Source organism: Miniopterus natalensis, chromosome 7, assembly GCF_054644295.1.
Source record: "Miniopterus natalensis isolate mMinNat1 chromosome 7, mMinNat1.hap1, whole genome shotgun sequence".
Classification (NCBI taxonomy): domain Eukaryota; kingdom Metazoa; phylum Chordata; class Mammalia; order Chiroptera; family Miniopteridae; genus Miniopterus; species Miniopterus natalensis.
This window is the reverse complement of record NC_142087.1, coordinates 36,035,158-36,062,619: the sequence shown is the minus strand read 5'-3', so window position 1 is coordinate 36,062,619 and position 27,462 is coordinate 36,035,158. Positions and strand designations below refer to the sequence as shown.

Genomic DNA, 27,462 nt, shown 5'->3' with positions numbered 1-27,462 from the left:
GAGCCTCGATATGAACAGAGGTCTCTTAAACTGCCAAATCATAAGGTAAAATCCAGATACAAAAAAAAGTTAAATATGCCCATCTATAATACCCTAGTTTAATGTATATTTGTACCAATCAATACAGCAAAAAAAAAAAAAGAATTCAAAAATAGCAGGTTATTAATAAGAAAATATTACCATCGTACATAATTTTTAAAAAGGCAAACAAAAGTTATATATTCTGCAAGAGCCTTCCCCAAAGGTAAAATTCAAAGCATCCGACTTACCTCTGACTATGAGCAAGCACACATGGCCTGAAAAGCAACACACCCACGACAGGGAGCACACAGGGCTCCAACTTCCACTGCCCAGGTGACGAAATGATCATGCCCATCTCTGTTCATGAAATATTTTATTTTAAAATTAGACTACAAATTTCTACTTGTTTTCAAGTTTTCATTTTCTGCAAGTGATAATTATGATCTACCTATATAAGGCCAAGACAGTGTGACAGAAAAGAAAATGACTTTATACACCATGGAATACTATGCAGCTGTAAAGAAGAATCTCGTACCCTTTGGGACAGTATGGATGGGCCTGGAGAATATCATGCTGAGTGAAATAAGCCAGACAGAGAAAGACAAACATCACATGATCTCTCTTATATGTGGAATCTAAAGAACTTAATAAACTGATGAACAGAATAGATTCAATGACATGGAAGCATAGATGAGACTGACGAATATCAGAGGGATGGAGGAGGGTGGGTGGGGGGAGGGGAGAGAGTAACCAAAGAATTTATGTGCATATATGCACAACCCAAGGACATGGACAGTGGGGGGAGAGGGACGGGGGAGGGGAAGGGACGGGGTGGAACGGGTCATTGGGGAGAAAAAGGAACATCTGTAATATTTTAAACAATAATAAAATTAAAAAAAAAAAAAAAAAGAAAATGACTTTAAATACTGTGAACCCATCCTTCAGTAACTGGAAGCGCCTAACCCTGAGAGCCACAACAGAGGCAGGCTGTGCCCTTTACTGTGTGATCATAGAGTTGTTCTTGTTGTTTCTCTTTTCTTTCTGTAAAACGGAGATATTAACATCTTTTTTTGGATGGTTGTGAAATAGTATGCATTACAGACCTGACCAGGCTCCATGTGCAATGCTTGGAGTGTGTGTAAGTGTGATTTCAAAACAACAACTGTTACATAGAGGAAAATATATAATAGAAAATTATGTTTACATAGCCATACCTATACATATTTCAAAATTTTTGCTCAAATTTTAATCCAACTATCTCTAAAGGGAATTTTAGAGATTTACACTATTATCCAAGGGTGATCTTCTTCTCAGAGAGCTAGTTAGTCGGTTGATTCTTTCTGTGTGCTACACGGTCTCCTGCTGTGCTCTGTTCTTTCCTAAACTCTGGTCCCTTCATTTAGGGGAAGGCTGAAGCCGCTGATGCTCCCACGGCTTGGCCCCTCCTGGGCCGATCCGTTCCGTCCAAGCCAGGCTCCCCAACCATGGCTGAGTCAGCGCTTCTAGACAAGTCATTACGGGAACAGCAAGCAACACTACACAAGACAGAATGAACGGGTCAGGAATATGTGAAGAAAAATATACCGATCCGTTCCCAGGGACAGACTCAAACCATACACTGAAAGATGGATGGGGCGGTGGAATCGTGCTGAAAGAAAATAAATGTCAATATATTTCTAAAGTGCTCAACAATGATCAGATATCATTACAATTATTTAAAAATTGCATGAGATCTTTAAAATTTTCAGTTTCTACTGATGGAAAATCTATTACTGGATGTTCATTTTGAATGACAAATAAGATGTTATATTATATCATGATTTTGTCAGGCTTTTAACACTCAAGAGCCACATAACTCCTGCAGAACAGAGGCCTGCGGTCACTTATCACATTTTTTTTTTTTTTTTTTACAGAGAAAAAGAAATCTTAAGCATCAAATTAAACACAATAGCAGTTAATTTTTAACATCCATCCTTAGGTGAAAAGGCCAGAGCATCTCTGTGCAGAAATTTTTCAACAGTGATGTTAGACAAATGGGTTTAGAGTGAAATATATAAGCTTCTTCAAAGTGTTGGCTTTGAAGGCTGCCTTGCCCAGATATAAAAATAGATGGTTAAAATGTAAAAATCGATTCTAATGGCAAACAGATCACTGCACTCTCCATGCCCAGGATATTAGGAAAACCTGAATATTTGATTTAGTAGCACCTGGGGAGTAGGCAGACCTGAAAACCCTCCAATAACCTTGAAAATATCCACTTCCTCTAAAAATGAGCGCTCCAATCAGGCCACACCTCCCCAGCCCCCCTTTGTCCCTTCAAGTACAATGATTAGAAGGCACCGGGCATCATTTGTCCTTGTAAGCGGGCTGTCTTCCCCAAGCAGCAGCCAGCAAGTGAGGAGGTGGGTGAGGGACAAGTCCTCTGGTCTTCCCAGGCGCTCTCCTCTCTCAGCCGGGCAGCGAAGCCCCAGGAGGCCCCGCACCTTTTCCTGAGTTAGCTGTCCACCAGGCGGGGGGGGGGGGGGGGGGGGGGGGGGCAGCAGGCTCTAGGCCCTTGGAGACGGCAGATAATACCACCGTCGGGCGCGCACGCGGAGTCGGGTCCGCCTCTCTGCGCCCAGAAGGCGCCTGAGAATCCAGAGAGACGGGCTGCGAGGGGAAGGCGGCCAAGGATCGCCCTGGCCAAGCCCACGCCAGCTGTCCCGGGAGCCAGGCAGCGGGACGACAGGCGGGCGGGGTCTGTCACCTTTGGGTCCCTGGAAGCAGACCTGGGAAGGTCCCGGCCGAGGAGCGCACGTGCGTGCCCGGGTTTGGAGCAAGCCTGCTCTTGGGCCCAGCGCGGCGGCGTGACCACTGCGCGAGGCCCACGGGATCGCGGGGACGGCCGAGGGGCAGAGGCAAGGGGCTGGACCGCGCTGGGACCCCCGTGTGGGGCGGCGGTGCCTGGCCCTCGCGGCAGCTGCGGAGCCCAGTCAAGCCTCCCGCCTCGGCGCCGCCTCTGAGCGCCGCACTCGCAGGCCCCTCTGGAGCGCAGAGCTCCACGGTCCCCTGAAGGGCTCTGCGGGTCCAACAGCCTTGGTCGGAGTGCCAAGGCCCCGGGGCCGCGGCTGCGCAGCCTCGGGGCAGGCGAGCGGCAGGAGCCTAAGCTCCGCGCAAGGACTCAGGCAGTGGGCAAAGCCTTGGGCTGTTTCCCTCAACTAGAAGTGCAAGTCACAGAGGGGACCGAGATGGCTGCGGGCAACCAGCAGCCTAACTCCCCTGGCAGTCACCCCGAAGAGGGGAGGGGAAGGGGAAGAAGGGGGGACGGGAGGGGAGAAAGGGGCTGGGCGTCCAGAGAGAATGGAGGGGCTGCCGAGAGGGGCAGGGACAGTGCCTTCGGACCCTAGTGACATCCCCGGCATCCTCCCGTTGGCACTGACAGCCACAGCCGGCCTCGCCCTGAGAGCCCCTTGTTAACTAGGGCACTAGCTGCCATTCGGCACACAGGCGCTTCAGCCACAGGCGGCCCGGACCATGACCGGGACCTGCGTGGAACGAACCAGAAGCAGCCTGGCCCTGTTCTCCCCGGTGGCTCTCCAAAGCCCTCTTTCAAGCCTAAGCCAGCAGGCAGAGGGGTCCGCTTCAGCTTCCTGGAAGCTGCACTCCGCATCTACACGCATGATTGTTAAGGGCAAAGATCCCTGCCAAATGGTCCCGCCTTGAAACTCGAAGGGCACACTGGAGGCCAAGGCCAGCACCTGCGCGGCCCTCCTGCCGCGCCAGCACCGAGCCGCGCTCGGGGCTGTTTCCAACCTTGAGAGCCCTCTCCCCGCGGGCCTCCTGCCCTGGCGCCCCCCAAGTGCTTCACTCGCTCAGCGTGTTAATACCGATTACAAAATCCTCCTGGTAGCCGGGATCGACCCTTACAAAACACGATAGAACCCCTCTTTAGATGGATTACTTTCACAAATAAAAACACAGGTGTGAGACGGAGTCCTTAAGCTCTAGCGAATGCAAAAGGTGGGCTTTTCCGCGAGGGTCAGGCTCTCTTCGCGAATACAATTGCCACTTGGTGGGACGTTCTATTTTCTCAGTCTGCGGCGGGAAAGGGAAAGTGGGGAGCTGTGGGTCATTCTTAGGAGTGGGAGCCAATCTAACAGGCGCCGTCTATTAGAGGAGAAGCCAGTCTCTCACTCCAGGCACATGGCCAGTGTCTTTAGACCTGACGCCCAGCTGCTGGTAACACTCTCTCAGCCCATAGAAAGAGCGAAATCCTTGACTGGAGCTCCCTTAGGACCCTCCCTTAATCCTCGCCAGTCCCAGGGAGAGGCGATCCCGCTTTGGGTCCCTTTGAAAAACCTGGAAGGGCAGGCGCCCGCTGGGCGGGACTGGGTCTGGGGGTCTATCGTGTCAGCATCCAGAACTTTTGCTGTAGAAGCTTTTGTGAAAGTAAAAGAAAGCACGCAACTTCAGGGCACTGTTCCCTACACTTCTTCCGTCACAGTTCTGGGGTGTGGGGAGAGGCGGCCTCGGTGCCTTCCGGAGGCACCCTGCGCTGTCTCCGCGCGTCTGGGGGCGGGGAGGAGGGGGCTCGGGTCCCCCCCGCACTGCACCGGGGAAGGGGGTCTACAGCCGCCTTCCAGCCAGAGCAGCATTCTCTGTGTACCAGGGGCACTCCACGAAAGAAATTCCACGTGTGACTAAGGGCCACACAGTCTCCAGCACACGCCTATCGGGTCTCCCGGACTCTGCGGCTGGGAGGTGAAGAGAGACCCCGACCGTGCGCCCCAGCGCGGAAGGGAGAGGGCCCGGCCGTGGCTCTTGGGACAGTGAGTCTGACCCCGCCGGCCCCCGGGCCGCCGCGCGGGCTCCCCGACCCGGTCCCGGGGTGCTAAAGCCCGTAATTTGGGCTTGCCCGGCAGCGCGCCCCCATCCCTGGGCGCCCCTCCACACCCCCACGGACCCTGGGCGCGCGCCCCGCACTCACCTACTGTCAGGCAGATGGGGAGCAGCAGCCTGAAGATGAGTCCGCACACCACTTCCGAGGCCATCGCGACAGCCGGGCGGCTCGGAGCGCAGGGCGGCTCGAGGGTCCCTAGAGCCGAGCGCCAGGCCCCTGCCGCCTAGGGCCTCCTGCTGCCGGCGGCTCGCGGCCGCTCGGTCATCGCCTCGCGGCGGGCGCCGCGCTGTCCGCACCGAGGGCGCGCTCGCCGCGCTCCCGGCGGATCCCCACCGGCTCTAGGGGCGGCCGCCAGACGCCCGGCCCCACGGCCGGCCCATGAAGTGCAGTCCCCCAGTCCCGCGGCAGCCGCCGCTGCTGCTTTCAGCGGGTGGCCGGTCCGCAGCCCCGCGCCGAGGCACTTGGGGAGGGTCCTGGATGGCGCCGCGGCGAGCACCGGGGCCAGAAGGACGTGTTCGCTTTTGCCTGGCTCCCGAGGAGTGGCTCCGGGGCGGCAGGGGAGTGCTCTTCGCGGAGCCCCCTCTGGAGCCGACGCGCCTCGGCCGCCGGGCCAGGCCCTCTGCCCACGCAGCCGGCTGCGCGACCCTCGGCCGGGCTCTCCGAGCTGCCCGCGGGCCCCCGAGCGGCGCCGCCGCGGGTCACCGGGCGGCGGGGTGGCTCAGCCTCTGCCCCTCCCCGTTTCGGGTTGGAGAGACCCAGGTGGGAGCTGCCAGGCGCGAAGAACCATCCCTCTGTCACCAGAAAAGAATTGTGCGAGCGTGGGCAGAAATCGAGACGAACTCACACGGAGTGATTCGGGCTCCAACTCCCTTCTCCGCCGCCTCAATTTTAAAAAATAAAATGAAACCCCGACGCCTCCCAGACGCCGGCGCCCCCCGGCCCGCGGCGGTGCAGCCTCGCCCTGGTGGCGCAGGCCCCGCTCCCCCGCGGGCGCGCACTTCTCCACCTTCAATGAAACTTTCGAGGCCTCTGGCGGGGACAGGCGTGCCCCGGGGCCAATGGGACGGAGCGGGCGCGCGGGGATCCCGCCCCTGCGGGGCTCGCGAGGCGGGAGCAGCGCCTGGGCGCGGAGAGCGAGCCTCCAGCCGAGGCGCGGACGCTGGGGAGAGGCCCGGCCTCTTCAGTCTGCGGGGCTCCCCGCCTCCGCTCGTCAGCGCCCGCGCCCTCCACCGCCGCTCACTCCCGCAGACCCGCAGCTCTGCTGGGTCCCGTCGATCTGCAGACGCAGGGGCACACTTCCTGGCATCAGCGCGCCCCTGAGCTTACCCAAACCCAAGGAACCTTTTAATGCGTATGCACAGGCGCAACGAGAGAGCACAGGGCTTGAACAACTTTGTAGGACTGTCACTCGTGCTAGGACCACGCTCACCCACTTGCATTGATCAAGAAGAGTAAAACCACACCAGTGACCCTGCCCATCTTTAACCTTGTGAGAAGTTTCAACTTCGAATGGGCTCTGGGAAATCCCAGGTCTCTCCAAGAATGGGTGCATCCGCTTTGTACATTGGGGAAGTATTGTTAGTATTGCTTTTGCACCAGGTTGTCTTGTCGTGGCTCTGGGGAAAGCGCACATAGTTCTCCATTTCTCCTAATAACCTCCCTGTTTGTGTGTGTGTGGTTCTGTGTGTTTTCTTCTTGCTCTCTAGGTAAGATCTAGAGAAATCTGGTTCTAGCTGGGAGAGGTCCGCATGCCTGGTTTCCTTAGTTCATGATTATCCAAGAGTGAGGGAGACGTGAAGAAGGAAACGTTATTTAGTGCAAAACAGCTCAATCGTGCTCAGCAGGCCTGCGAGGCAGCCCTGGGGCCAGGCCCCTGGACTAGACAGCTCGGCTCTAGTGGGACACCCCCTCCGGTGTTTCAGCTCAGCCAGGGAGAGGGTCTTCGGTGGGAAAAGAGTGGGGTGGGGAGAAGCTGGCTTATATGGAGAGAAGTCCCCGCCCCGGGCTCCTGATTGGTCTCATGCAAATGAAGACTCCAAATCCTCACAGTTTGATTGGTCCAAAAGGCACTGTTCTGATTAGTCAGAATAGAGCTGCTCAGATTGGTCAGAGCTGCACCGCGCTGATTGGGTGGGAAAAGCCTCAGTCCTATTGGTTGAGATAAGATTCCAGGCACTCCTGTATAAGGGCTGGCTCCGCTCGGGGGCGCAGCGCGGGGCAGGCTGGCAGTTCGGCGCAGAGGCAGCGAGCTCCGTGCAGGCAGCTCCGTGCAGGCGTCTCTGTTCATTGCGGTTTGCATGAGAGGCTCCTGTACAGAAACGACTGCTAGGCTCTGCTTTTTTTTTTCTTGCTTTTTCTTTCTTTTTTTTTAATTTGAGCCCAGTTAGCCCTCAGGAGCCCTCCTTAATAGGTGTCTTTTTTTCCTCAGGGTTCACAGTTCTGTGTGTTAACCTCCCTTTTTTTGAGATACAGTAAGCTTGTTTTTTAAGCTCATGCCCTCACAAACCCTCTGAGAATGATAAATTAACTGTGAACCATTGTGTGTTTTTTTTATGAAGACTGGAGGCAGTGAAATCTTGTAGAGGTAGCTCGAAATTTAGACCATCTATATGTTCTGGAGTCCTCAAGAAGCTTAGATATCTAAACCCCAGATATAATCATAAGCCCAACAGTAGGGCTAGAGATGATAAGAACTTAGATCGTTAGTAAATTATTGACCACTATCCAGAAATGTTTTGTGTTTTGTGGAAGTCTGACATATATCCGCACCCATTTTCCCAGGAGTCTACCATTTTGGTGTTCATGGGTGGTGTTCTCTCTCTGGTACTTGTTTTGGGGACCTAATTAAGAGCTCCCAAAGTCCTCCTGATTTTTTAAATATATTGTATCATCACATGAATCCACAGGGGTTTTTTCTGAGCATATTGTCATGTTCTTGGGAGGTTTACCATATTAATAACTGCCTAGATTTCTTCAAAATAACTATCTTGGATGCCTTAGTACGAGACATAGCCAATAGATGATCTTACCACATACACTTTTTGCTTGCTTTGCCATGCATGTTATATGTCAATTTAGCTGTTTAGTTTTTTAGAGGCATTTCAGTTGTCTAGACCACACCTATATAGGGTTCTCCATCCTGGCTGCATGTCAGTCACTTGGGGAGCTTTTTGTTGGAACAGAGAACTACTGTCCTCATTCACATATCACAATTCAGTGAACATGTCGTTGTTTTTCAAAACTAGCATCACCAAAACAAATTCATCTTTCTGGAACTATACTTTCACACAGTGGTTAACACGAACATGCATATCAGCAGCCAGTGGCATTACATTGTCTTTACAAGGACTGTTTTACCCTAAAATTTCCATAATCTGAGGAGCAGCATTTGGTGCCTAGACAGATTTGTTTTGTTTATTTTAAATTGCATGTCATAGGTGTGTTTTAAAATGTTTATTTATTGATTTGAGAGAGAGAAACATCAATTTGTTGTTCCACCGATTTGTGCATTCATTGGTTGACTCTTGTATGTGCCCTGACCTGGGATCAAATCCAAGACATTGGCCTATCTGGATGACACTCTAACCAACTGAGTGAGCTACCTGGCCAGGGCTAGGCAGATTTGTTTTTAAGGACTGTCCAGCACACTAGGATACTGGTCCCATTGTTCAGGAGGCCTGCTTGCCTAGTGACCTTCATTCTCAATCTGAGCATGATCTTGCCCGAAATCTGGTATGAGGTAGAAAATGCTTCTGGAAGAAAATCAGCTACATGCACTACTCATAAATGCATTATTTTGATATTTGATTAGTACCTAAAGCATATAGCCACAAGTTTAACACAGGTAATGAATGAATCAGCAGTCACTCTGTGTCTCTCTGCATCTGCAAGGACAATGGATGGCTTCTCTCAATCACTATTGACATTTTAGTGCCTTGGGTTTCTCATCTGGAACTTAAAGGAAAGTAATCAGACCTATCTAATATGGAGTGCTATACAGTGAGAGGTAATTTACAGAGTGCTTAGAGAAGTGCCTGGTGCATAGTAATAATTCAATAAAATTAGCTGCTCTTGTTGTTGCAGTCATTGGAAAACAAGGACTGGTCCTACATTTCTGAAACTTACGCAGAAACACAGCACCCTGCTCTTATATTCAGAAAGACACACTGGCTCTTTGTAATGTGTTTAAAAACTGTGGCACAGTTGAGTGATAGGTATTTTTCTAAGTGTTTGAATTTTAGCAGTAAAAAAATGTCACTTTGTGCCTTGACGGATTTCATCTCACCTGTTTAGCTTTTATCTTTTCTGAACTTGGTTTAATGCCACACTGTTTGACAAAATCATTCAGAAACACCATCTTTGTTCCAAATGATAATTTTCTCTAGTATGCTCAATCTGCAAACACAAAGGTAAACTCTTCCAGTCTCGTGTCAGTTATGATTCTCTCAATTACTTTGAGCTCCTTTTGAAAGAACTCAGGCGTGTCTAAATGGTAACTTTACAAAACAGTACCTCCCAAAGGAATAAAAAATTTGTCAACCTGGCATTTTCTTCCATTGAAATTCGGCAAAATCTCTGGGCACCCTCTAGCCTGTAGAGACTGTAGTTTTTCTCTTAGCATTGGTCATGTGTTCTCTTTACACATACACTAATATAACATATTTTTATATATATGTTTCTGTGTTTTCATTTATAAGTAACAGTATTTGCTTAGAGGTTGTTTGAGTTAGGAGCCACATAGTTTTTGGCTCTTACACTTGAAAAAACTTGGAAGCAGAATGAAAGCCTTTTTTCCTTTTGCTAATATATTCTGTGGTTGCACTTTTATTTAAAAGCTGTTAATTTAATGTTTACAGCAGAAGTATTTTCAAGGTCTCCAAATTCCAAAAACTATACAACTTCTAATAATTTGTAGGAGACATCATCTTATTACACTTCTGCTAAAGAGTTTACCCCTCACACAACCTTGCCCACAGTCACCCACAGAGAAAATGCACCAAACCCTTCATGTGTTCCTCACTTCACTGGCTCTGACCCCTGGCCCTGATACCCAACCTTCCTGCTGGGCAGCCTAAAGTTTACACCACATCTTGAACTGCAGTTAGCAAACCATATGGATCCAGAATCTGAGCAGATTGCTAATTTGTATCTGTTGCTCAAGAACCTTGAAAAATCAGCTAACTGATGTACCTTATTTTTCCAATCAGATTGTAGGCTTTCAGGGCATGGACAGAATTTCGTCTGTAAAATAAAGCAATCTAAAAAGCAGGCTATACAGCAAAATATTGGTTCCAAATGAACCGTATTTACCCTTAACTAGGTAACAAAAATCACATATGAGAGTAAATAATTTTTTTTGTAAAGCTGACACATAAAACAAGAGAATATGAATTTGTGGGGACGGTGCTCTGTTGAAGCTGGTGACTTGCCTTGGGCACACAGGCACCCAGATGGCTGACACTAAAATATGGAAACCACCATTCATTATTCACAGGAAACACCACGAGCAGATTTTTATCTCAGGGGTTGTCTAACTGCTTTCTGGGTATTTGCTCCTGAAGTTTTTGAAGAGGCTGGGGGTTTTAATATCATTTCATCCAGAAAGGTTTATCAAAATGTAGAAGAGTTTTAAGAAGAAAACTGGAGTTTGGGGAACAATTTAGTAGTGAAATGTAGAAATTCAAAGGAAGTTAGTAAGCAAAAATATTAGTTTTTCTTTACCTGTAACGACTGAAATAGGGAAGTCCTCCTTGTAGATACCTTAGTAGATATTCATTTCAACAAATACACATTTCAGACTGATTTGGATGTCAGTAGTATTTGTTAGAACTCCACCAGCATCTATTCAATGGCCATAGAAATGTTAATTTGCTTAGTAGGCCTAACTGACTTTCCTTCATTGGTCTCCATAAGAGATTTTAGGTGTATGTACACATGTGAGTGTTTATAAGTTTTGGAATTGGCTATTTCTAGTTGTTGATATTAACCTATAACTAGGATTCACAGGTCCCATTCAATGACCATCGAGTTAACTAATTTGAAGCTTCATTCACTTATTTTCCTACAGTGCCACCTTTTGGCTAAAAGTATATTGAAAAATATACAAGTATGGAGAGTCAAAAGCAAGCACAATCAACAGATTATTGCAGTCAATGATCTGCTGATGGATTCAGAGATGATCCAGCAGTGAGCAGAGCCAACAGAGCCACCACTTTCAGGAAGCAGCCATCTACAGATGAACAAACCACGAATGGTATAAAATGTTTTTTCCAAAACACAAGTTTCTGATGTTATACATCTCAAAACAGTAACAACTTTTTGAGGTGCTCTAAGATCATTGGTCTCCCAACTTGGATGAGTCCAGGGCTAGCTACACAATTTGTGAGCACCGGTGCAAAATGAAAATGTGGGTTTCTTGTTCAAAAGGCAGGGAAAAAACGTTCTGCTAAGGGTACTAACATATAAAACTTTTCCTTCTTCCATGATCTTTTCCTCAAATCACCATAGCATTTTTTATTTGCCATTTAATGCTGTTCTATGTGAAGAAAAATTAGAATTACTTAAATTATCAGTTTGAATTTAACCACAAATCTTTATATCCCCCAATGCCAGTTTTAAATGCAGATATAAGAGCAATTAGTTCACATGCAGAATCACTAGATCATTGGAGTCAATATTTTGTAGGCCACACATGCATTCACTTGTTGTTCTTAGCAAAACGGTTGACATCTGCATAAAACCAATTCAACTGTTTTGATTTCACTTCTTGGTACACTCGCATGCTACCAATACTCTCTACTTTCAGCTTACTGATGAGTAAGAGAAGAAACTAGGGGTTGTCTTTTTTTCTCTTTCCCTCTTTACCATCACTTTCAGCATCAGTGGTGACTAACACAGGAAAGAACAGCACGTCTTTGAGTAATGTCATTTCATTCAATGCCGTTTTACATCATTTTGTTATAATATTGATGAAATGCCATAGGAACTTAACTCTTGTTTATATCAATTAGCCTATGGTAACATTGGTTTCATTATATTTCATTTTGCTTAAAGTTGCAGAACTTATCGACGACTTAAAGTGAGGACTTACTATAACATGAATAAGAAAAGATGTGATAGACGACTCCTTGGTCATTAGTGATTTCTAAAATGCCATTGCCTTCTTTCTTACTTCAAAGCAGATTCTTGTTGAAACAGAAAACGAGGCCTCTGGGGGCTGTCAGTGCCCTCCTCCCCCATTTCCTCAGCCATGGGTAACACTTACCTTGCACTCCCTCACACAGTGGGGTTACTGGGAGTCTGCTCAGGGGCATTAGGAATGTCAAATGTGAATGGAGTGGCAGGAAACAGTGGGCACGCAGATTGCATGGCTTTCCTCTGCTCAATTCACGCTCCACTGTCCTGTGGGCTTCACCTGCAAAACACATGTTCAACAATAAAATTATTAAAAATTACAAAAGAGCAGAGCATTAAACCAAGTGCAGGGCCCTTCTAGGGGCAAGGGTGTTGGGAGGTGGGCTTTGTGACTTGTGAGGGGCACACCCATTAAGCCAGCCCCAGGTGAGCAGGTGTCATTTCCCTGGCTCTTCCCTTGGCAACTCTTCTCCAGCTGTGTATCCACATGTGGTTCTTGGTGTTGGTTTGCCTGGACACCTAGCTCCATTCCAAGAATTCCAATCGCTCAAGATGATTAAAAGTTCTCATAGTTCACCTGCTTAGGATCCAACTATGGAGTTCTGGGTTCCACTCTAAATAACCTGCCAAGATAAAAACTCTATTTCAAGGTTTCCCTGACAGCGTGCCTCTGTCCAGGGGAATTATCGCCTGGTACCCTCACCCCCAGCACGCCTCAGTCTCCTCATTATCTCTCACCACATACACCTTCGAGAAGCTAGACCTGCACAAACCCATTCATAAAGTCTTTAAATATGATTAGATTTCAAAAATTCTATAACAATCATAAGCATATAATAGAAGCAGCATCATGAAAATATAAACCAAAAGAAAACAATAGACTGAGGACAATATTCACAATGTATAGGACAGTGAGTCGCAGTTACTGTCCACATTGTTTAAATCTTGAAGTTTACCTAGGAGAAAAGAAACTAAGACATGGGAAAATGCTCAACCTTTTTAAAAACCAAGATTAGAAAAATTTTAAATGTACAATTTTTCACCCATGAAATAAATGATTAACTTTAAAATGTGACAACAAACGTTATTCCAAAATTATGGTTGAACAGAACATTTGTTTCTTATTGAATCTCATCTAAATTTCAGGACTCCTTTTAATGTATGTGTCACAGCTGGAATTGCTACACAACGTTATTTAACCTCATTGACTTTCTTGGCCGTTTCCCCTCACAGTGAAATCAGGAAGGTTAGGGAAGCTATTTCTAATCCTTTACAGTAGAAAAATAAGAGTGTGGAGCGTGGGTGGAGGGGATTTGAAGTTAAACAGATCTACATTCAAATCCCAGCTTGTGCACTTAGAAGCTATACAGCCTAAAACTGGTTACTTGAAATTGTGTATTTTGTTTCTGTTAAAATAATGAAAGTGAAGTGCAGCCAGAGAGAACAGTAAACTCACGATATCTATAGAAAGCAAGGATTTGGCTTCTTTGGTAAAGGACTACTGGAAAGGAAAAAAGCAGCTTAATCATTTTCCCAGAAGTGTGAAAGTTTAGCAGAATACAGTGACTACGATGATGATACCTTGCATTTATCTTGTTCCTTTCTCTTAAGAGCTCAGAGTGCTTCTCAGACATTATATCATTAATTAGCAAATCATTCCTGGGAGGTAGGTAGGAATGAAGCCAGAGCAAAGTTTCTAGCCTACCGCTTCACTAAGAGCCAGGATTGAAATATCCTTCCCCGGCAAGTAGACACACTTTCTGCGCACAGATACACCACCGCACAAGTCATAAGCAAGAAAATCAATTTGCAGATTCTTGTAATCTTTAAAATAACATACCTTTCATAGGGAAGTTGTTGTAACAGAAATCCGCTTTCTTCATTTCTTAATAAATGAAAGAGTTTACGGAGTTTTGCTCCCAGGAATGAAATGAAAAACCAACGAAAATCAAACTATTAATGTATTTAGTACATGTAAATGTGAGCTTTCTCTCCAGCACGTGACGAAGATAGGAGTAGGATCGCCCTTCAAGAGTTAACTATACGATCAACACAAAATTGACGAGGTCAGAAATAGGAAAAGTCACCTTTAATACGCAAAATAAGTCACAAGCCAATATGACCTAACTGCCAGGCTTGAAGATGTTAACGTACCTAAAGAAAGAAAATGCCAGTTAAAAAGAATAGAAAAGTATAGGGAGCGGGAAACAATATTTCCAGTGACCGATAAACACCGTGCATTAGACAAGGAGGCTTGATCGATACACTGCCAATATCTGGTCCCATTAGCAAGGCAGTTCCTAGAGGGAATGTGTTTCACTTGACAACTGCTTTTGGCACAAGGATGACAAGGCAAACATGAGGTCCCCAGACACATCGGGTCTGGAGATGGGCCTCTAGCGGGGGGTAGGGTGAGGGGGTTGGGGACAGGACAGGCAAAGAGCAAAGCCTTGTCAAGAAGAATAATGAACCCCCAGTTGCCTTAGGTCAGGTTTCCTAGAAGCAGAGCCCAAGGGGGGTCGGGGTGCAAGTGCTTCATTGAGGCACATCCTCAGGAGAACACGGGGCGGGGAAGCAGGTGGGCAGGGGAGAAGACCTGAGGAAGGAGGGGACTTGAATAGGGGGATAGAAACCAGCACCAGCCTGGTCGCAAGGAACACTCAGAAATACAAATCACATCACAGAGATGGCCCCCCTTTAAGGACGGGGCTGCTGTTGTACCCCTTTGTCCACTAGTCACTAGCCGTGAGACATCTGGGGTGTGTGGTGGGAGCATAACCTTCCTGGAGAGGCGGCCCCCGTTGGAGCAAAGACCATGCTTGGAGAAAGGGGCAGCTGTGACCACTAGCAGCCAGTGCACAGACGTGCCTGGTGAGGGGTAAAGACCAGGCGCTGAGGACATCTCCTGAGCTGGCTTTTGTTCTGTTCACCGACCAGGAAACGGAGAGCACTGGGAGTCTTGCTCAGAACATACATTTTGAAGAATCATCCTTTCCTTACCTAAACATCTTTTCTTCTTCTCTAATAAAACCATATACAGGCTACCAATAAATAAACTAATAAAACAAAATAATAAATCAGCCAGTCGTGTAAAACAAGGTGTTCAATAAAAGCTATGAATTCCCTCTCTTCTCAAAGTATGTGGTGGAACAACCCTCCCCTTCTCTCCACGACTCTAAATTCTATCCACCAACTTATGCAACAATTAATTGTTTGAGCATTTGCTCTATTTTAGGCACTGTCCTTGGCTCTGGACATACAGTGGTGAGTCATGGAGTTCATGACCGTGTCCAGTCCAGTGTAGGACCTTTAAGAAGTCACCCCACCTGGCATGCACTCCAGGCCCCACAAGAAGGTGATGGATCACAAAGCCAGTGTTCTCTCCCCCTTAGCTTAGTGTATTTCCTGATAATACTTATGTCAGGTCTTCCCTTGCCCAGGACAGTCACCAATGAGGTCTGCTTTGCTTCTCTGCAAGATTCAGACAGATGCTTTGGGTTGGACCATTCCGGTGGAATGTGTTGCAGCCAATCTTGCCCCACATGGTGGCCCAAATATAGTTTGGCAACTCCCCCTTACAGAGTAGTCATGAATCTAGGCCAATGACAAGTATGATTTCTGATATACTTTCTATATCACCTTGGACCTTCAGCAAAGCAAACGGTTTTGATTTCACTCCACATGAAAACACCAAGTTTTGTGTGTTTTTTAAGGCTTCATCTATCTGGTTTCTCTCCCCAGAAAGCTCTTTGTCCCCGTCTTCTTGTGAAGAGCATCTACCCACTTTTCAATCTCAGCTTCAGGCCACCGCCTGAGAGAGCCTTCCCTTGCTGCTGATCCGTAGCTGCCGCTCCCTCTCCCCGTCCTCTCCTTGTTGTATTCTCAGCGGCATGTCCTTTCTCTTCATAGCACTTACCACTATTTAAAATTGTCCACCTGTCACACTAGACTGAAAGCCCCACGGGGCTGCGAACATGTGCTTCTGTTCGACATTCCTGTCCAGCCCCCAGCAGTGGCCAGCACGGGAACACACTGGCTGAATACCTGAGGCGTGAGCATGGTGCAGGGATCAGAACCTGGGCCTGGAGTTACGCTGCCGGGGTCTGAGCCTGGCCTTCCACCCATTAGCTATGGGAGCTTCAATCCTTCTAAACCTCAACTTCTTCATCCAAAGGGCAGCAACGTTTTTGTGTTGTGCTGATACTGAAATGGACTGCTTCATGGAATGCGCTTAGGTAAATACACGGTAAACACTTCATGTTTGTAGAGCGTGGGTTACACTTTTGTTGGTGGCTTGCGTCAAGAGGTGAAACGTGTAGGACACTTGGAAATCGTGTGGTCCCAGGAGCTGTATTCGCGCGCAGCAGCCGTCGGAGAAATGAACGCTGTCAGGCTCGCTGTGCAGCATTTCTCCTGCAGCTTTCCAAGACTGTTCTGCTTGCTTTTCAGTTGTGGGTGAGCATCCTGGAGAGACAGATGGAGTCTTGCTTTTCCTAGGCGCTCCCCCTGCTGGCCACGCCGCAGGACGCCGGGAGCAGGGCAGGGCCCCTCAGGGCCCTTGCTAAGGGGGCTTGTGGCAGGACTCCCAGCACCCCCGGGCTGGTCATCCCGGAGGCAGGTGCGAGACGAGCTCCTGCGTGGCCAAGCCCTCCACGGAAGGGGAAGGGGAAGGGACGGTCGGTGCTGCTCACCATAAACACCTGCCTTCTCACGGGACCTCATGAGCACAGACACAAAGGAAAACAATCCTTTGCAAATGGGAAAAGGAAAGGTCGAAGGACATGAATTTATTTTTATTATCCACAAAGAAGAAACGAACACCTATGGAGACACAAAGGAAAAATATCCCTACCCACAGGACATTTATAATCTAGGAACTCAAACCTGGCTTAGACGAGGCCGATGCCTGCCACAGGTAAAAACAGAACATGTGAGAATTTGCCCACACTACAGTCATGAACGGCATCTGCTCGGCTGGACCAGTGCTTGAGTATGGACGGAGTTTAGGTTCTTGGTTTGAGAGGCAGTATCTGTGGACTTTAAAAATGCTAGTAAAATTTAAAAGAAGTTTTTTTTGATGAGGGGTCGCTTACTGTCAATTGCTCTGATAAGCATAAGTTCCTGAGGTCAAATAGCTGAGAGTAATGCCGCTGCTGCTGTGTCTGTAGAGAAAGCAAATTGCCAGTGTTCACTGAGGAGGACCGCCAAGGTCCTGTGAGCAAGTACTGATCGAGAAGAAGTGAAGATTATAGGTAGAGATGGTTCTCTCTTATCTTCATTTCTGTATCTATCTATCTATATCTATATCTATATCTATATCTATATCTATATCTATATCTATACCTATACCTATCTGTATTCTATCTATATCTGTATCTATATAGAGAGAGATATAGATATAGATAATATAGGTATATAGATATAACTATAGATATAGATAGAAGGGGGACAAATATGGTGAGCGTTAAAATTATTCAGTCTCAGTCACAGATGCATAAATGTTTATTGTATTATCTTTTCAACTTTTTCTGTGTGTATAAAAATTTTGAAAAGTTGGTAAAAAATATAAGGGTCTCTTCCAGAACAATATGAAAACAATGTGTTTTTTTCATCAAACACACAGAGATGTTCAAGAAAGCTTTATTCACTTTAGGATATTTGCTTTTAATTTAGTTGTGTGCAAGTGACAAACTGCTTACAGGATTAAATTTTTTGAGAAAAATACATCCCATAAATACATAAACTTTAGAAAGCTGTGAATGTAAAATGTCTTAATTTTCAGTTTAGGTGCTTTTGCATATGCATATTTTTAAATGACTAACATTTTTCATATGTCTCATTTATAGCTAAAGTAGAGCTTCTTCTGACTTTCAAAACTTTAAAAAGTTTAAAAGATTAAAACTATTTTAAAGAGGCTTTCTGCAGTTGGTGAGAACTCTGCAGAGACTTGTGACTGCAAAGCCTGGCGTGCACCTAACATTTTGGTTTGGTAATTACAGAGCTATGGTATGTAACATCATATTTTTACAGTCTTGTCATTGTATTATGGTATTCTGCAGCCAAGAAAAAGAGTAGCAAACTATTTTTCATCCCACTTTCCCCAAAGAAAAAGAGAAACAATTGCATGACAGTGTAACCATTGCATTAAATGAACATGAATTTATAAATTCAATGAATATAAAAAGTAGCTCTTCCTAGCTTTAAAGCCCCCTTGCTGTAAAACGTTCACCTGGTTCCCCATCACACTTTTTCTTTTCTTCTTCCCACTTTCTCTCCCCCTTCCTGTCCCCATTCACAGCTCTCACTATCAGGTTCAGATTCCGCCTCTTTGGAGTGCCTTAAAAAATGGGGGCGGGGCGGACAAAAGTGCCTGAGATTGTTCCATGAAAAAAGATCACAGAAGGAAATATTCCTGGGAGACCAAAGACAAATAACCCTCAGGAGACACAGAAATCAGCAAGCAAAAACTAATTTGCCACCGTATCCCGGGCCTCAAGGACCATGTCCGCTGCTCACCGAGAGAGCAGTCCTCTCTAGTCTCTATTCCCACCTCTCCTTTCCCTCTCCATTTGTTTCCTTCCTTCCCGGTCCCACTGCCACTTTCAGTTCAATGTGCAGCATCACTGAACCCAACGACAGCCACGGGTGCCATATATCACGTCATCAGTACTGGAATCTCAGGCCCACCCCTTCTTCGGCCCTCCCTTCGCCCTGAAGGCCCCAGATATGCTCAGAAGTCACAGGGAGCAGCCAGCCGAGGAGGAGAGGCATGAAGTAATCCTAGAAACTGAAATGCCTTGAAGAGTCCCCTCAGGATGCCCTGCACGCTGTGTAGCTGTGTAGCTACACTCAATCTATTCCAAATATAAAAATCAATCTATGATACACCAACCTTACCTTTAAATAATATTTTACAAGAGAAGCCTTATATATGTAAGTTGATGGGCTCTGTTTATGGAAGGGACTAAAGTTATCTGCAAAGTAAAGGAAATCACACAATCACCATTGTTACTGCTCTGTTCTTGCCCTTAAAATCACATGGCATAGCACATAAAGCAAATGCTGCCCTTGACTCGTGTTAGCAGCAAAGGAGAGAGAGAGAGCTCCAAACAATTCCTAAGTTCCGGTCGTGCAGAGCTTTAGAAACCTTTAGGTATAACTGTTGGAATACAGACCTGCTTTTCATAATATCTTACACCTGTAATAGCAACTTATGATTTGTAACCTAGGCCCCAGACACATCCTGGCAAGTGCCCCCTAATCCAGAATAGTTCATATTAAGTGTCTCTTGGAATGTTTGTGTTTCTCAGGCTATGCCACTTGGTAAATTCCATGATGTTTTGGCAGAGTCTCTCCACCTCCTCCCTCGCAAGCCTCTCAGGATTGCCAACTGAAGCGATTCCACATGACTCAGATCATCCCAGGTCCCACGTCTCCTGCGAAAACCATCAGAAGTCAGTGCAAAGCCGAGCAAAGCTCAAGAGAACCATCAGGTGATAATGCATTTTCCTTGGAACATCAGTCCTGAAATAACCTCTTCAATGTCCAGGTCATGAAATTCCCCCTGGAAGCATCAACAGGCATTACAGCTTGAAAAATAGAAAACCTGGACTGCCCCCAAGAAGGAACTAAAAAGGCACCAAATTAGCAATACCACAAAGCCACAAACAAACCTGCCTCCTTCACCCTGCATTCTTTTAATTAAAAACATCAGTAACACGCATCGTGTTCAGGAAACGTTTGGTGAGTGCCGGCTGTGGCCGGGCAGCCTTCTCCTGCTCTCATTACACCTGCCCCGACCTGTGAGCTACATTATATACCTTCTCCCACACAACCGAAACTCCCCTTTCACTTGTCCCCCCACGCCTCAATCCCCAACTCTTTTTAATGGCCGTGTCTTTTTCAACACCATACGCAGACACAGTAGAGCACTCAATGGATAGTGGTTAAATAAACAAACGTTCAACAGAGGACTTGTCAGGCACGGTCGGAATCTGAATATAAAAAAAATCATTTTGAGCTTTTGCTGTGTTATAGGCAGTGGGTTCAAAAATGTGTTATGTTGTTTCATTTAGTCCTGGCAAAAGCTCTGCAAGGCAGGTGCCGTCCTCCCTGGATTACAGAGGCTGTCATTCAAAGAAAAGGCATATCGTGACCCAGTGGCAAGGTCTATACTAAATGCTGTAACTACTCATCGTTCAAGTTTCCGTGAGGCTGCCCAGGAGCTCCTTGCCGTTAGGAATGGGGGGGGGGGGGGGGGCTAAGAAAGGTTTAAGCTGAGTTGTGAAGGAATTGGGCAAAAGTTCATCCTGAGCAAAGATATAAAAGAGCGTGCTTGGGAAACAAAGGTGGCTCTGTCCTGGAGACCAACGGCCATCGGGGACGGTCAGCATTCGGAGAAGCCCTCAGGAGTCACGTGAGAGGGGAGCCAAACGGAGGTCACAGAGAGGTTTGAATTAATCTGCTTGAGGGTCAGAAAAATGTTCCTAGCAACCATGTGGAGCGGGGTTGATCTTGGAGACGGAATCTGGAAAAGATTCTAGCTAAACCCGGGAAGAAAGGCGAATGAATAAGGGAGTGGAGGGCAGAGAAGAATTAAAGGCCGCACTTCAGGGCTTCGCTGTGACAGCCCGTCTCGTCCATTGCTGCCAAAATCCCTGATGAAGTAAGTGGCCCCGCAGTTCCTGCTTCCTGACCCTCTGGTTGTGCTGTGCCTCATCATGACGTCACAGCTCCCCACGCTTGAATTCCCCAGGAGAAGACATCAGGGGGCCCGAGTGACACGGCGACTCCTCCCGGCGGGTCTGGGTTCAGCGAGGACCGCGGCCCTGTGGCTAGGGGCTCTTGTCAGCCCAGGCAAGGGAGGTGGCTGGACGCGTCTTGGTGATGATGTTTTAGATTCAATGGACGTAATAGAATGTTTATGGAGGGTTTGGGGATGTGAGAAAGAGACAAGCTTCGGCTCAACTGGCTATCGGCAAAGGGAAGAAAATACACACTTGGTTCAATGCAGCCTTTTTTGTGCCTCCAAGGCCTGTGCCATTCAGAACTGGCTTGCTGCCCCAGGACGTGGGCCTGCTCAGGTCAGAGAGGGGCACTCAAGAAAACCCTCCCCTGTCCACAGAAACCCTCTGGGAGCAGTAACAGCACCATGACCACAGTTAGGTAGCAGCTTAGTTAGGCATGTGGCTTTCGAGTCGAGCCAGCTGACGCGGGCATGGGAAGGTGGCCAGTGTCGCCTGCCCTGCTGGGTATGGCAGGAGACGGCGCCCGCTGCTCTGACCCAGCGCTGGCACCTGGGCAGATCCTGCAGCGCGAGCACGGGATGCAAGGAAATCGGAGGTGTTGGCCAGGGGGTGGTCAAAACGACCACTTGTGGGGCCTTATGCTGGCAGGGCCTAGCAGATAACAGGGAGGGTTTTCCAAATTACAAAAAAAGACACCTCCCCCTTTTGTAGGCATCAGCCATCCTGTATTATTTTCCGTTGAAAACTTCACTTCTCCCCTTAACAGCTAATAGTTATCAGGAGAGAAGGGCTGCATCACCTGTAGGATAAAATCTTTATGTCACAGCACCTGTGGCTTAAAGAACAAATAGCCCAGAGACAGTGTGCCACTAGAAGCCACGAAGGCATGAAATGGTCCCTTTTGTGAACGAGAAAGTTACAGCTAAATACAGGAGGAATTTCTGCTGAGCCCTATAAAACAGTCAACAAAACCCAGGGCTTAAACCCAGGCTGGAGACTCAACGGGGTGCAAAACCGAGTGGGCATGATGATTTATGGACCTGTCAAGCTCTCAGCAGTTTTCAGGTTTTTAGGGGCACAGCATGGCAGAGTGCATAAGTCCTTGTTACCAAATGCTGGAGCTGGGGTGGGGAGGCTCTCGGAACCTCCATGTGCTCACAGACTTTCTTTGTTGAGCCCCAGCCGAGTTAATGGCAGTAGACCTTTAAGCTCTCATTCCTTTTTGAGTTTACTTTAAATTTGACTCAGAAAAGAAAGGAAATCAGATGTTTTAAAAAATATTTTTGGCCCATTTTTCATCCAGATTTATCCAATTTTAGGAAAACAAACTCATTTTCAAGGAACACAGTCTTTGTCAATTTCAATGAAGAACCCATATCAAAACTCAGAAGTAATTTAACAAGGATAGTAGCCCAATTATATACATTCATAACATAAGCTTTGCTTTAAAAGAGAAATAAGATGGCAGCGGTCTTTAATGATTCTTAGAGTGTTATCACAACAACAAATCCAATCATTTTATCAACAAATAATAAATTCTATCGGTAGGAATATTTTTTGAGAGTAATCAGTCTTGAGCATCTAATAGAAGAATGGAAAATAGCAAAATGTGTACTTCAAAAGTTTAATTATATTTCAGTTATTTGTGCTTTAAATCCAAAATAGAAAGAGGCGGGTGACAACCACATCAATAAATAAGCCAATTCATTCAGGATAATTTAATCCAGTATACAACTAAATTATAGTACTTCAAAATCTAACTGCCATTTAAAACAATATTTGTGAAGTAAATGGCTTTATGTTCCAATTTAGGGTATTAGGAAAGAAAATGCATCCCCACACTGCCTCAGTTCATAGCACAGTAACCTGGAGCCTGGGTGTGAAATCCCGGCCAAGTGCTGCTGAGCTCCCTCTAGTGAAGGCTTCCCTCACCCCGGGGCGGGCAGGGAGGGGTGCTCTAGCCACGGAGACCAAGCGGCCAGCTTGGGAGCTTCATGGGGTTAGAGTCCTAGAGCCGAGACAGGGGCTGCGAAGTGCTAAGAAGCAGAGGCGTCTCTCCCCTTATTCTTTCTTCCAATTCCTTCTTCACCTGGCAGCAGCCTAGCAACCATGTAGTTGAAAGATTGATTCATAAATGAGAAGGGACTATGTTTTTCCTTCATTGCACAAAGTAATTGATTAATTGTAATTATTGAATGCCCTCTTTTCAACTCTAGGATGTCAGGGATCCTATCTGTCTCATTCTTTGCTGGCCATCTGCACAGATCCTTCTTTGTCCACAGTAACATGTTCGCATTAATGAAACAAATGAGAAAAAAGTAAATGAATCAATGGGTGTAACTGATGACAATGGAGGCTTACGAGGAATTTGTAGATTGTTATATATTTTATTCTGGCATTTGAAAAATCACCCACAGGACCTGTTGTCATATTACACGTGAAAAATAAGAGAATTTACAAAGGCTTGAAGTGTTTCACTGTAGGATTCCCGTATATATCTCAGGAACCCCCAAAGCAATTCTCTGCATAGCACTGGGTGACACCGGGAGGGCTGGAGATGCCAGGACTGTATCTGCTCTGTATCGGCCTGCATTGACTTGCACGTGCTCCCGCCCGCCCGCCTCAGAGATGGCCTTCCTTGAAAGTGATCACAGTAAGAAACATTACAGTTCTGGGAAGTCAGAACTTTGCACTTACTGCTTATCAAATCTTCACTTTTTATTGATGTAGCCAATTTCTTCTTAGAAAAGGTTGGGCTTTAATCCAACTTGTTAAACTAACCACATTCTTACATTCAGACAAAGGTGTTTCCAAAAGTGGGGTCCACTTCAGAGGGCACCTTGATACAACCAAAGGGAGCATCCAATGGGTTAATCCCCTCTGACCCGGCCGCAGTGGGGAGTCAGGACCCTGCAGAGGCTGAGCCAGGCAGCCCTCTGGTTTCAGGGAGCACTTTCACCTCTTGACGCTCATTCCCCCATTACTGCCCCATTCTTAAACAATTCTGCAAGAGTGAATTTCATCAAACCTTTACAAACCTCAGAAGGGCCCAGGCATGTGTACTTTTGAAAAAGAAAATGGGCCAGTTTTGAAATGGTTAGGGAGCAGGCTCCAGAGTAATCACCTTCAGGCCCTTTCAACCACAACCCGCTGTAAGAAATACATTTTACTTCCAGACCACACAGGCATACCCAAGAAACCAGAAACAAAATTTTGCTGAACAACATGTATCCTCACTATATACCCTATTTGCTATTCTTTGCTATTGCATCAGCATTTTTTTCGTTGTGACCCATTAATGACTTAAGACCTCTAGCTTACTCAACACTTTTAGAAAATACTAAAATCTGTTTCCAAGGTCACTTCAGAAAGTTTATTTAATGAACAGATTTTTCCCTTGATTTCACCACTGTACATCATGATCATCACTCCCACTGCTTTCCCTGTGTCCCTTAAACCCCTTGAGCATTATTGGAAATTATTCAGTCAATTTTTCTGTTCAACTACCTTTCAAGCCAATATTGCAGTGGGCAAGAGTTTAGCTTTCCATTATTTTCTGATGGAGCCTTATAGAAGTGGATTGATTTATAAGTTATAGTTCATAGCACATGTCATGCTACAGATCACATGTATAACATGGAAAAGAATTGAGTAAGATTACTTGGAAAAATATCAGTTACATGTACTTTACTCTTATTTCTAAGGTCTCAGAGTCTTTATAATATCTTAAAGGACAAATATAAAGGGACTGTGTAAGGGTGACAGGAAAATTTATTAAAACAATGATATTATTCCTCGTGCACTATAGAAATCATAGAATGTTAAAGTTTAGAGGGAACCTTAGAAATCATCTACTCCAATGTAGTCCTACGCTCATGCTCCATTTCTTTTGGTTATCCTTTATAAAATTATGTTTCAAACTCTGAAGAAAGGCTATGACATTTGTGCAAGAGCAAGGATGTTTAAAAATACATCATACTATGGCCCTGTCCGGTGGCTCAGTTGGTTGGAGCATCATCCTGTACAACAAAAGGTAGTGGGTTCGATTCCTGGTCAGGGCGCACACCTAGGTTTCGGGTTCTATTCCTGGTAGGGGCGCATGCAGGAGGCAATAGATCAATGCTTCTCTCTCACATTGATGATTTTCTCTCTCCCTCCCTTTCCCTAAAATTAATAAAAATATATCCTCGGGTGAGGATTTAAAAAAAAATACATTATGCCAGGTATGGTGGACCTTTTTAAGCTCAGATAATGTAAAACCAAAACTAAAGTAGACTTGTGGAAACACTCTGGACTAGTCTCATAATCTTCAACTCAAATACTTAATTTGGCTTCTTGCTATGTTTAGTCTCAGCGAAATAATGCTGATAAATGAAATATTCATAGATAGATATGCAAATTTCTACTTATTAGCATATTAGATTCACTTTACCCTTTCTAATTAAGAGCAATAACATTAATAATGGCCTTCTCGATACTTTCTATCTTTAAAAGTTAAGCAACAATATATAAAGAGCTCTTAATTCTGAATGCATATGGTGGCAACAAATACCATACAGTTTCACTTATATGTGGAATCTAAAGAACAAAATAAGTGAACAAACAAAATTGAAATAAATTTATAGATTTAGAGAACAGGTTAACGGTTGCTAGAGAGTAAGGGGATTGGGGACTAGGTGAAAAAGGGATTAAGAAGCACAAATTGGTAGTTATAGAATAGTCCTGGGATGTGAAGTACAGCATAGGGAATATAGTCAGTAATATTGTTATAACTGCATATGGTGCCAGGTGGGTACTGGAAATATCGGGGGGAACACTTTGTAAAGTATATGATTGTCTAATCACTATGTTGTACACCTGAAACTAATAGCAAATAATATCAAAAGTAAGCTGTAATTGAAAAACAAAATTATAAATAAATAAATAAACATGGCATCCTATGCACAGTCTTTAATGCCAACCACAAAACTAATCACATGGCAGATATTTAAAAACTAAGAATTAATTAATAATTCCTGAAGATTTCACTGCAAAGATTTTTGGTTCTAAAATGACAAAAAAATATATGGACAATAACAAGAGAGGACACTGTTGATGTGTTTTTCACTAATAACTACCCAAAGCTAAACGCTTCAGCAGCGCAAGTTATTCAATCACCATGCTGAAATTTCTCCGAGATATTCTGAATGGAGAGAAGAACGTGTTCCTGTTAAAGTTACCAAACTAGGTCTTTTGACGGTATATAGGCAAAAATGTACATTGTTTTCTTAAGGAAATACTTCTAGAAGTGCCGTAAGACCAGGAAATCAATCAATCAATAAAATATAATGCATTTGATTAACTTTGGCCAAAATTGCTACAGTATAAAAAGACCAGCTTTATCAGCTAAGAAAATAATAATAAATTTCAGCAGGAAAAATCCCACAATGTCCAGATAGATATGTAATAGGCCAGAGTGAACTGATGAAACATAAAGAAAATAATAGAACTAAAAGCATAAAATAGGTACTTGTTACTCCCAACATAATTAATAATGTAATATAGAGAAAATATTGACTCAGAACACAATTTCCATAATGCTTAATAAGCTGTTGAGTGTGTAAAATTTTACTCATTGCAAAAGAGTCAAAAAGAAAACTAAAACACCAATATACTGAATAACTCATAGAGGCTTTTCAAAGGAAAAACACCAACTTATTATGGAAATTATGGCTTTATATGGAAGGACAGATTGAAAGTTAAACATTTATTGCCTTCCTATACAAACAATTAAAGTATAATTTCTCTTTTATCTAACTTAATTATTATAATTATAAATTAATAGGGCCTGCCTTCCCAAAAGTCTATCCAATTTTTAGATTATGGCTCTCAGCATTTGGAAAATCATTCATTTCCATCACTCGGCTAAAAGGTTTTCAAGAGCTCAGAGAAGCTAGGTCATCAGTCTGGAAATCATGCAGTCAAAGAAAAGTTAACCACAAAATGCAAACTTGCTTTTAAGTTCACAGGGCAGTTTATAAAGCTTACTCTCATACTTACTGCAAATTGAATCACATGAAAGTCAATACATAAAAATATAGTCCCTTTGTTCCATAAGGATGTTTTCTTAGCCCGTGCCAATCTTTTACATAGATCTGCAAAGTCAGCAAATCAACAAAGAATTCAGATCTGTGGAGCCTTAACTCACTCTTGGGGGTAAGGGTGAAAGGAATTATAACACTAATGTGACAGCCTAAATGTTTGATACTCTAAGAAAATTTTAGTTTATTTAGCAGAAAGCATAATAAGGGATGCATTATAAGAAATGCTTTAGGTAGCTGCTATTTGGTTTTTGCTTGTTTTCTTTTCTAATAAAAATAATGCTATTTACATCCTATGTACAACACATTATTCAAATATTCTCATTCTTTATGCCAGAAAAATAAGTGCTAACAACTATATAGTATTGAAATAACCCCATAACTAGTTAATATGAGACATCTGTGAGAAATCCTGAGTTGGATAGCATAAATATTGTGAGCTTTATCCAGGGACAAGAATTCACAGTTATAAAGGTAAAAATGGGCACATTCAAATACATCAAAATTGTTCGTTCTTCTTGTTCACTTTCTTTTCATGCTTACTCATCACTTTGTAAAGCACCTAAAATCTCGGTTGTTTGCCTTTGGGTCACATGGAAGC

At 45.1% G+C, this 27,462-nt stretch overlaps 1 protein-coding gene across 3 annotated transcripts in view; it reads right to left on the bottom strand.

The window, feature by feature from the left end:
* PIEZO2 (piezo type mechanosensitive ion channel component 2) overlaps nucleotides 1-5,192 on the bottom strand; it is a 324,107-nt gene extending 318,915 nt beyond the window's left edge. For all 3 annotated transcript variants that reach the window (XM_087818935.1, XM_087818934.1, XM_087818936.1), the window contains exon 1: nucleotides 4,988-5,192. In XM_087818935.1, coding sequence (XP_087675061.1) covers nucleotides 4,988-5,051 — 64 coding nt within the window. In that variant the 5' untranslated portion in view covers nucleotides 5,052-5,192. The remainder of the gene's footprint in view (nucleotides 1-4,987) is intronic.
* Between the last annotated feature and the right edge of the window lie 22,270 nt (nucleotides 5,193-27,462).